Source organism: Gigantopelta aegis, chromosome 6, assembly GCF_016097555.1.
Source record: "Gigantopelta aegis isolate Gae_Host chromosome 6, Gae_host_genome, whole genome shotgun sequence".
NCBI lineage: Eukaryota > Metazoa > Mollusca > Gastropoda > Neomphalida > Peltospiridae > Gigantopelta > Gigantopelta aegis.
The window spans coordinates 66,189,219-66,201,142 of NC_054704.1; the positions used below are offsets into that span (position 1 = coordinate 66,189,219).

Below are 11,924 nucleotides of genomic sequence, written 5' to 3' on the forward strand. Positions count from 1 at the left end.
TACTGCAATTTCTCAAACTATAATATTGTCCCACAGAGCCGTCGTGTCACAACTCTACAAACGAAATCTTTATAAAAACATATGCTCATTTTGAACCATAGATACAACAGAAACCTTTATGCATATTTTCCCTTTTATGCTCTGAAATGTCAAAAATAATATTAACCTCATTATATATAAGAATGGACTGCTTGGTTACTTAATCCATATTAACCAATACCCCAACATTACTGATGAATAGTATTTATACTTTGCTCAAAATCAGTTCAAGGGTAATGTATTCTAAAATAAAAAAATAATTTTTTTTACATTCCTTGGCTACAATACATAGATGGCGGATGTTGGAGGGTTGGAGGGTTGGGGTGGGGTTTGTCAGAGAGTTCTTTCCCCAATAATGGTATTGGCCGGCTGCCTCCTCCCTAAATAATCCTATAACTTTTGCACAACTGATTAAAACATAATAATTGCAAAACGTAATTTTAAAATGAACGGTAAGAAGTACCCATTATTTCAGTTAGATTTAAACAGTTAACATTAATGAAACCATTAGGTTTTTGATATCATTATACCAAGTAAACCACACTGGTTTCATCAAAACATTTACAGCCTTCATGGTGAATATCATATTAAAGTAATAGAAATTGCATAAAAGCAAATTCTCAATAATGACATTTACGATTGAGAGCACAAACCCTGAAAAGTGGATTAAAGTTATATATCATCATTTTTAATATTTGAGACAACCAAGTAACCCATTCACAAAATCCCAATTTACTCAAAATGGCCATGATGTGGGTTACTGGGTTCTTGCAGCCAGGTCTTCATTTCAGGGTCCACACTGTCCCAAACTGTACAGTTACAAAGGATGCAATTAAGTAAACATGATCAGCAACACTGAGTATGCAAATGTTATGGTTTTTATTACTAATATCACAAACCTATAGTTAGCTGTAGGAATGTTTCAGACAATCATACAGAGTTTATTCAGTATAAAAACCAAAAGTTCATAATGCAATCACAAAGCTGTTTCGGAGTCAGGCCATACATGATGTATTTGTTTAACATAGTTTCAGAATGCAGCAATAATCGAGTTCAGTGCAACTGTATCTACAAACTGCTTCCACATGACAATACAATATGTCCGAATCTGAATAATTTTCCTGGCATCAACATTTTAAATGATTACATAAATTATTGCTGTTCTGTCTTTCCGAACAACCCATCACTATGCAAACTGAGGTATTTTCTTGGTATATACATTTTACATGATTACATACATCAATGCTCTTATGTGTCTTTTCAGCCCACCAGGCACTTTACAAACTGAGACAGTTTTCCTGGTACCAATATTTTAAATGATTACACACATCAAAGTTGTTCATAGTTTTCCCCCCCATTTGATTCCAATCATTTTATAAAATAATCTGCTCCAACAAAAACCTTCACATCCTTGAGTTGTCCAACACACAAATCAGAAACATGCTCCCGAAGACTGGTTTTTGATATGATAGAAGATGATGGTACCAGTCAAATTATTTGTGAGTGCTTGTCCCCCTGAACAATTATTGTGAGCCAACTGAACTGCTTATTTACATAATATAGCATTTGTTACAGATAACTCAGATACACAAGTTGTTTTCCATAAATGCAAAACAAGCTTTATGTAATTAAAACTCTAAGCTTCATGGTCAAGATTTGTTGGAATAAGGATTTTTTCATCTCTTTTTTTGGTTAATTTGTTTCTTGTTCATAGACTTATGGCTGTGACGGTTTCAGGAATTGTCTGCCCTTAGTCTTGTATTGAGTCATCCCATTGAGATTCGATTCTCTCTCACTTTCTGAACTTGCTGTTTCTGCAGAAACTGGATAACTTCAGGAGATCGTAGTAATGACTGAAATATAACAAACAGTGGTTTGAGATATTTATTTTTCTAAAGAGTATTTAATAATCAGCATATGAAATAAACTCTTTTCTATTTGTCTTGACAAGTGAAAATCTGCTTGGACAAGTAAAATGTACCTCCATGGTTATCCAGTGGACAAGAAAACTTATAATGTGGTTTTATTTTGAGCCATGAAAAACATAACCCTTGCACTTGAATAAAACAACATTTAAGATATTGAAGAACAAGCAGATTTCTAGATGTTACATGCTCATCTGGTTAACTACAAGAAAATTCTGCTTATTTCTATCTCTAATAATGGATTATAACATTACAGCAATATTTGGTTTATCACTTTCATCTTCCATCATCAAATTGTATTCACATACATGTAAACTTTATAGGAGCTGCATAAGACACAAACCCCGGACGCGCTACACAAAATTTATTAAAATTATGCTACACTAATAATGAATTGCAATAAATACCATAAGAGGATATATACTGATGGGAGAAATAGGAGAACACATGGTATTTGAGACCAAATTAAATTCACTAGAGTAGATATGCCTGTATAAAATCCAGTTACGCAATGTGGGACTGAATGTCAGTAAGTACTGTGGCACTGAATATCACAAACGCAGATAACTTCCTGATACAATGGATGAGAGTTTTGTTTACAGTCACTCATTTCTGAAAGTGTTGGTGTGATCCCTCACTTTGTTCCATCCGTATATTAACAACTAAACCCAATCATGATGATGCAATATGCACTTAATGTTATCGATAATTTTTACTTACAACAACAATCTACATCAGAGCCATAACTGGATGAACAAGAAAGAAACAAACTGTTTAGTTTAAATGTTCACTTTTTGTTCAGCTGAATAAAACAATATTACTGTGTCCCATCAGGGCCATACTATCTCTAAAATAAGTGGGTGGCAGTACAACAAGAATCGAGGTATAATAAAGGATCTTCATCAGCTAGACTAAAAGAGTACTCAGGGCTCGAAACTCATAAGAAGAGTATGGTGGCCCAAAACAAAATATCTGGGCGACTCCATTTTCATTTTCAGTGGCCCAAACTTGTTTTCGGTAGTCTAAACACTAAATATTCATATTTTAGGTTTGTTTAAATAAATAACTGAAAAAGTTTAATTATTAATTTAAAAAAAAAGTAAACTTATGAAATATGCTTCAATAAAGTAATATTGATTTGAAGAACTACTCCTGGATAGCACAGATATCAACCAGGGATGTGCCTAGGAAAATGTAGGTGCCGGGCAAAATTCGAAGGTCCGTTCAATAAATTTAGGAGGGCTGAATGCATGCTCCCCATTGACGTTTTTTTTACATTGCAGATGCTCTTGTCGGTCTTTTGGGTTATTTTTAATTAGCTTTTCTAATTTATATTTATATCTCAGGTTTATATTATTTAGCAAATATATGAGTTGCTAAATGAAAAGATATAACATCCCAGAAAAAGCAGAAAGTACTGTGTTGGTATTTACAAAGGCTGAAAGGCAATAACTTACTACTTGGTGCCAATCAGTTAACAGTTGAATAAAGTGTATTAAACTTTAAGGCGTCTGTTTTTCTTTTCTGACCATATTTTAACAGCTGTTTCAAATGGAAAATCTTCCAATTTATAGGAACCTCAATTACAATTCTCATAATTGAGTCTAAAGTCGTTTCTGTCATTCTGTTGAAAAGAATTGTTTTTATCAGTTTCATTTGGGAGAAATCTCTTTCACAGTCTGCTGTATGTGGTGGCAGAACCATGTAAATCTCTGCAAGAAATGCCATAATTGGATAAACAAGTTTTAAGCCTTTGTTGGCAACTAGATCATGAACAACATCTGAAGCAGTTTTTGAATGCATGTGGTCACTCAAGTATTGTTTAAAATCACCCCACTCCTGAACTGCATTTGCCTCTTCATAGCCACCAAATCTCTGGATTAGTGTTTTTATGTGACTAATTGCATAGTCATCTGCATTTCCATCATTTTTTTGCGAGTCAAACAAGCTGAAAGCCTCCATGATATTATTGTCGGTAAATTGATTTTTAATGTTTGTAATGATTTTGTCTAGAAAGACAGTCTTCACACGTTTGTCAAAGTCACACTTAGCTACTATGGCAAGATCATTATCTGGTTGACATAGATTTCTTTTGTACTTTATATCAACTCCTAACCTTTCTAGTTTTGTGATGAAATCTGTAATGTTTTTTAGATTATCACCATCCTCTACCTTCAGTTTTTCAATCTTATTAATTGTAGAAGCTACTACATTTGCAACCAATGAATAATCAAGGTTACTGATTTGAAATATCTTGGATAGGCCGTTAATAGTTGGAAGTACATCACAAAACAGAAGAGTCGCCACAAACTCATACTGGCTTAGGAAAGTATATAAACCACTGGCAGTGGCATTCCCCCTTTCTTCAGATTCATGCCCAAGACTGATAATCACACTGCTAAGAATATTCTTCAAACGTTCAACTGATGTTCCAACACTCAGCCACCTTGTTGATGAAGGCTCAAGTATCTTAAGCTCAGGCTCTTCAAGCAGTTGCTGGAGAGCTTTAAGTCCTGCAGACCTAACAGCACTAAATTATGATAAAAGTCATACAACTGTCTAAGAATAGCTTTGAATTTGTTGGCATATGGTATGCTATCTCAAGCCTGAGATGCAGCTAAATTAAGTTTATGTGCAGCACAGTGTAAGCCTACTGTCTCTCACATTTATGTAATTCACCCACAGCATTTTGAGAAATAATCTGTTTATTCTGTATTAATTTAACAGCCCCATTGTGAACACATCATTACAGCACCGTCAGTTCCAATGCCCCTCAGGCATGTATATTTCAAATGATTTTGTTCAACAAATTCAGTAACATGTTTAGATATATTATCAGCATTTAATGTTATTAACATCTGTTTGTCACCAATGTCATTTTTTTTCAGTTGAAACACTTGACTGAACTTTCAGGCAGTCTAATATTTTCAAAAACCTAACCTCAATAGATCGATCCATTATGAATAAATCGAGTTCTTAAAACCATTTGTTCCTTCACTGAACAGTGGTTACTTTCTCTCAGTTTACTCAGTATATTGTTTTCAATAACACTAGACATGCATTCCAGCATGTCCTGGATCGATTTCCTGCTTGTGTACATAGCATTGAGACCAACATTAATTTTTGACCTCAAATAATCCAGTAAATCGAGTAATGGTTCAAAGTTCGTTTATGTGCTATTCTCTGTTTACACAAAAAGTAAAGGCATGCAAAAATTTGGCACATGGAGGCCAGTGGTATTTCTGGTATAATACTAACAGCGATGTTGCTGGTGTGTGATTGGGCAAGATCTAATTGTACTGCATCAATGTGACCATGGGATGTTTCATGATCGACAACACTCTCGAGTCGGATTCGTCTACATGGTTGTTTGTTCCAAATATCGCGATCAAAAGGACGTTTGTCATACTTTTTGCAAAGTTCACTAAACATTCCTGATCCATCAATATTTATTAACCAGGGCCTGTTTAATTTCCATTTTATATTAAAAGACTTTGCCCGTTTCATTTTTTTAGAACACGGTGTAATTTGTTCCAATGTATTTTTCCGTTTGTCAACATCTTTGACAGTTCCCGTAAAACTAACCGGTGACGTATCGATACAGGTAGATTGGACACTTTCCCTCAAAACGGACGACGTAGTTTTATTGCCGACAACAGACCTTGTAGGCTCTGCTATCTTTTCACATTCACTATTATAATTTTGTTTGCTACTTTTCTGGAAGTATTTTAGTAAAGACATTGTTGATATTTTTCACCGTGTCGTCTGCTAGTAGTACTAGTCATGTCGCAAAGAGAAAATGTATTTAGCGTTTTGATTGGATGATATATTCTATAGTTAATAAATAAGACAGATGAAGCATTCGGAATATCAGTGTTTTTCCACCGCTGATGAGAATGGCCGAATGGTTACGAATGTCTTCAGTGCCGAGATATTATGTGTGCCAATGTTGGCAAACTATTGGACTGGTTCCCGAAGTGGCCGTTTGGTTTAACGTGTAGCGCAAAAAACAGTCTAGCGAGCTTTTTTGTTTTTCGATTGTACTAAGCTTGCCAGACTGGTTTTCTGTCTGCAACAAATGTTTAGTAAAATATTCATAGAATTTTTTGCATATTATTTAAATAACTAAGTTTGGGGTTATTTTTTGGACAAAATATTAGTGCCGGGCAAAAGCCCAAATTTCTTTAAAGTGCCGGACGGTAATTTTGAGTGGTGGGTAGTCGCGCCCGACACCGCCCGGTGTGGGCACATCCCTGTATCAACATACATGATATTGAAATGAGATGTTCCAAATGACCTACAAAATAAATGTTTATCAATGGATGTAGTCAAATTACAGTAAGCCGATACGAATCACAAACAAGATTTTAATGTGGAATAAATATATGTCATACAATTATTAATAGTGACTCACATGTTAGAGAAAGAAGATTACCCAAAAACATTTTTGGGCAACTAACACCATTATTTAAAGTCGCCCTAACACCATTATTTAAAGTCGCCCTAACATGACTTTGGTCGCATTTGGCAACCTAGCGTGGCAGTTGTGGGCCCTGGGTACTTTTAAACTAAACTTCATACTTTTTTGGTGAACTGGGACCTAATTCACTAAACTTTCGCAACTTGCAAAAAGACTTGCAAAGAGGATGCTTTGTTGTCTAGCAGAGCCTAAGAGACCTTTGTGAATTAGGCTCCTGGCTCCGTATTCATAAACGTACTTAAGTCAATGTATGATACCTAAATGCATACATAAAGTACATAAATAAGTATCATACATTGACTTAAGTACGTTTATGAATACGGAGCCTGGTGTATAGTGCAGATGACCCCTAAGCTAGTTATGACCATGTCTACTCTAGTTATTTTAGGCTAGGAATGGCACAGGATCCTGTTCCATGAAAGAACTGTAGAGATGGTTAACTGTAGTGATGATATTACAACTGGCTTTACCTCAGTCAGTTGAGCACTCGCCTGAGATGCTTGCAGTGCAGGGTCGAATCACTTCAGTGGATCCATTTGACTGATTGTTTTCTTTTTGCTCATTCCAACCAGTGCATCAGAAATGGTCAAAGGCTGTGGTATGTACTTTCCTGTCGGTAGGAAAGTGCATATAAAAGATGCTTGCTGCTAAAAAATGTAGCAGATTTCCTCTGGTGACTATGAGTCAGAATTACTAAATGTTTGACATCCAATAGTCGATGACTAATTAATCAATGTGCTCTAGTGGTGTCGTGCCGTTAAACAAAACAAACTTTAACTTTAAAACCATTCTAAAAAGCAACCTTAGGGTAGTTTTGAATAGCCCTGTAATAATTAAAAATTATCTGTTCAAGGAAGTAACACATTAATTACTGACATCTCAGATGTATTCCTTTTATTAGAAATCAGCAAATAACTTGTCACCTGATTGTTCTAAGAGATAATTGCTGAATGAATCATACCTGAGTTATCTCCCATATTTTCATACAAAGGTCAAAAAGTCTAAATTAGATCTGTTCTGATACAAATGAGTTTGTACTCTGCTTAAAAAAATAATGAAATCATCATCTAACTTTCATTAGTGGGAAGGAAGAAAATGGTTTATTTAACAACGTACTCAACACATTTTAATTATGGTTATATGGCGTCGGATATATGGTTAAGCACCACACAGATATTGAGAGAGGAAACCCGCTGTTGCCACTTCGTGGGCTACTCTTTTCGATTAGCAGCAAGGGATATTTTATATGCACTATCCCACAGACAGGAGACAAATAGTACATATCACGGCCTTTGATGTACCAGTTGTGGTGCACTAGGTGGAAATAGCCCAATGGGCCCACTGACGGGGATCGATCCCAAACCGAACACACTTCAAGCAATCATTTTACCACTGGGCTACGTCTCACCCCCTTTCATTAGTGGGATGACAATAGTGAGATATATTGCATCGTGGTTTGGGCTGGTGATTGAAGTGGAATGTCAATGTTAAGTAGGTACTTATGATAATTTAGTGCTATGATCATTTTCTTGAATGCGGTTCAGAAGAGGAACAAAGAATACAAGAATGTAGTCAAGTTGTCAAAGACAAAGTAGCTTAAAGTGGTTTAAAAAACAATCACCAGTTTCTTCTCTGTGAGTACATCTTCCAACATACTGGAGACAGGAGCATTCTTAAAACTGGCGTCAGCCGAATCAGGGGTCACTGAACCTGACAGATGTCGTAATGTGTCCTCAACAGAGAATGAATCAAACACGTCAGACGATGTCCCACTCTGAAAAAAAGGTGCAATATCAACTTTAAAAAAAAAGGAAGGAAGGAAATGGTTTGTTTAACGACACACTCAACACATTTTATTTATGGTTATATGGCATCGGACATATGGTTAAGGACCACACAGATATTGAGGGAGGAAACCCACTGTCGCCACTTCATGGGCTACTCTTTTCGATTAGCAGCAAGGGATCTTTTATATGCACCATCCCATAGACAGGATAACACATACCACGGCCTTTGATGTACCAGTCATGGTGCACTGGTTGGAGTGAGAAATAGCCCAATGGGCCCACTGAAAGGGATCGATCCCAAATGGTAAGCGCATCAAGCGAGCGCTTTACCACTGGGCTACATCCTGCCCCCTATTTTTAAAGAGAGGCAAAACTGTCATCAATGCTACATGATATTAAATATTTTATAGGCTCCGATATGCATTTTTCATTATATAGTAAACACTGCCCTCTTTGAACCAAGTATAAGTTAATTTATTTGATTTTATATAGTAATTAAGTGTAACTGGCACAGGATATCAAATTGTATGGGAAACACTTTTTTTGGTTCTGTTTTCTGTGATCTCCAGAACCCATCGGAAACAATTGTTTTGGTAATAATGGTAATGGTGGATTACGTTACACGTAAATGGGTAATAGACTTTTGGTGCCATGATTTTGTTAACCAGAAATGATCATTTCCATAGAAATCTGAGGCCTGGTAACAGTTTAAATTCTACAGTCCGTTCCATAATCCTACAAAAATGATTTTTGTAAAAGAAATTCAGTTTGTTTTGAGATACGAAGCAATGTAAAAGTGTTTTCGAAATAACAAAAAGAAGACTATTTTTGTGCGCGATTTAGAAAACAATTGGCTCAGAAATAACTAGTAGTAAATTCCATAGTACGAAAAAGGCGTTCCTTGTGGGAAGGACTATAGATCTGTATCCCACTACCAGCTCTGACCTAAACAGGAAGGTTTTAGGTTATGACCCAGGTTTTAGACTGAACCTTAATCGGATAGCAGTACAAAAATCACTGAATAAATGAATTAATTATACATCAATAAAAAGATACACATCAATATACATCCCAGCTCTGCACACCTATAGATATCAACACACCTCACTTTTACTGCGTGGTCGACGGTTTGGGTTGGCGCCATTGCCTTTCGAAGATGACCGAGCCCGTTTTGGTGTGCCCTCGATAGACGTCGGCCTCTTATCATACGGGTTTGTATCTGAACTAGTCTGGGAGCGTTTCTTTGACAGCCCCTGTTGTTCAGACTCACTTGTGTCTCTGTCATGCTGCAAATCAACAACAGTAGTTGGCAAAGCGTTCTCTAGCTGGAAACTCATATCTGAATTATGTTTATGTTCTTCGTTTGTCTCAGGTTTGTTGTTCACACTGGTAACCACCATGTAACCCAACTGAGAGGGGTTTACTGTATTTACAATAACACTTGTGCTGCCTGCAGAACATATCAGTGCATCTGGTGGTAAGGAAGAATCATTTACGAATATTTTGTCCTCATCGGGAGTGACTTTAGAGTCATGTGTATCCATACTCTGAAGTTCTGAAAAATCAGAAACAGTATAACAATGTTAAGAAAAGATAATCATACGGTAAATAAACTATTAATGTTTTTGAATGGGTGTATATCTATAGTCTTTCCTATCCTCTTATAACAATGTTTTTTTGTAAATAATTTCAGTTCGGTTTGATGCAAGAAGCAAAATTTAATGTGTTTTGGCACTAACGAAAAACAACTATTTTTGTGTGTACCCGGTAATTTAAGATGGTAATTGTGAAGATGGGACAAACTAAGGGTTCTGTAATCTGAGGTTTAAAAACATGCTCTCCTAAATATTTCTTTATAAAAGTTTCCAACTTACTATAATTCAGCTTATGTGGCATTCTGACAAATAACTTGAGAAGCTAAAGACAATATCCATGTAGTATGGCACAATTAGGCAGAGCATCATAAAGCCAACCATACCAATATGCCTTTTTACAAGCATATAACATTAATCTATTATGCCACATAAAACTGCTAAAATAAAAAAAAACCCTAAAAAAACACAAAACCCCACTAAACATATACCCAAAAAACAAGAACAAACATCAACCACCCAAATAATAATAATAACCCCCCCAAAAAAACAAAAAAAACAAGCAAGCCAACAAAACAAAAACATTAATACAAATGTATCATCATGTAGTACTGGTAATCCAGTGGCTTGACTCTCAGACAATAACAATATTTATAACTACACCGATAGAAAGAAATAAGAAAACAGCAAACATTGACTGCAAGCAAAAACCTCATCCACATCATCAGGACGTTAACAGTGTTACCAACATCCAATCCCACATTACATCTCTGAATTTTATACAGGCATATCTACTCTAGTGGAGATTTAAATTTTGTTCTCAATATCATGTGCTTCTTTAATTCTTTCAGTGTTTCTGCTAGAAAGAAATTTGTGGGTATGGTGCTATGGAACGGAATGCAACCACAGTCAACAGAGAGTATGGGGGTCCTTCCCAAGAAAGAAAATGGGTTAAGTTTAGGGTTAGGAAAAGCATATACAGTAATGATAAGAATACTTAATTTTGTCAAAAGGTTAACTTAAAAAAATAAAATCTGCCAAAAATGTAGGTATGGCGCCATACCCCTTTTACCCTCTGGCAGAAACCCTGTCTTTCCATATGAATATTTAGTAATAGAGTAAAACATTAACAATACCTGGTGCTGCTGCTATCTGTAAACTCTTCTTCTAAGCTATAGCAAGATCAGTCTTAGTTGGAGCAGATACTGTTTCGCCTGCCATAAAGTCCTCCTAAAACATGAACAATTAAGTTAACTGCAAATATCACTACATTGTTCTCAATTTATATAAAAACACTTTCACTTGCCCACAAATGTATGCACAACTGAACATAACAACACATTTTAATCATAAAATGATATCCTGGAACATGATTGTATGTTACAGATTGCAGATACATGTAGGTGAATAAATATGTCTAATTTGGTTATTTTTAGTTAGCAGTATTTGATAATGATATTTAAAGAATATGATAATGGTTTTATCGTATCATAATAATGTACAAATATAATTATATAGTGCACATTTACTATGCAAGTTGTATGTTTATAATTCAGACCAATTTATAATAATTAAAATCTATTTAACAAACCTACTACAACATATTTACTTAACACCTTCATTTTAAATGGACCAGAAACAAGAATATTTTAGTAATCTATGAAGTTATGAAATTATTGGCCATCTTGATGTCAAAACTGTCAGTAGTTTAAAATAATGATGGTCATCCATCAAAACAGTGTATCTAAAAAGTCAAGATTTTTAAGCAACATATTGAGCATTTTAAATGCAATATTTTAGCAAAGTCTCCAACATTTAAATACATTATACTTGTACCGGTGAGACTCAAGTCTAGACTTTTAAGTTTATTAGCATGGGGCCAGTATTTACTTCATAAACAAGTCACTTGATGCATTAAAATAAAAATATTTTCAATGATAAATGAATCTTTCCCATCAAAGAAAAAAAGAAAGAAAAAAGATAAGAGGTATTTCATAATATCCACTTGAAAATACTGATAACTCATTTTCATCATTGGTGGATTCAAATAAAAACACTAAATTAATTCTTCAGCAGGATTTTAATGCTCATTGTCTTTACA

At 35.2% G+C, this 11,924-nt stretch overlaps 1 protein-coding gene across 1 annotated transcript; it reads right to left on the reverse strand.

Annotated features, from left to right (window-relative positions):
- Nucleotides 1-901: 901 nt before the first annotated feature.
- Nucleotides 902-9,784, reverse strand: LOC121375616. The gene is made up of 3 exons (XM_041503159.1): nucleotides 9,335-9,784; nucleotides 8,066-8,218; nucleotides 902-1,892 (listed from the first exon to the last, which is right to left on the reverse strand). Exons 1-3 carry the CDS (start codon nucleotides 9,773-9,775, stop codon nucleotides 1,806-1,808), a joined length of 681 nt encoding a protein of 226 aa, XP_041359093.1. The 5' UTR covers nucleotides 9,776-9,784; the 3' UTR covers nucleotides 902-1,805.
- Nucleotides 9,785-11,924: the final 2,140 nt, after the last annotated feature.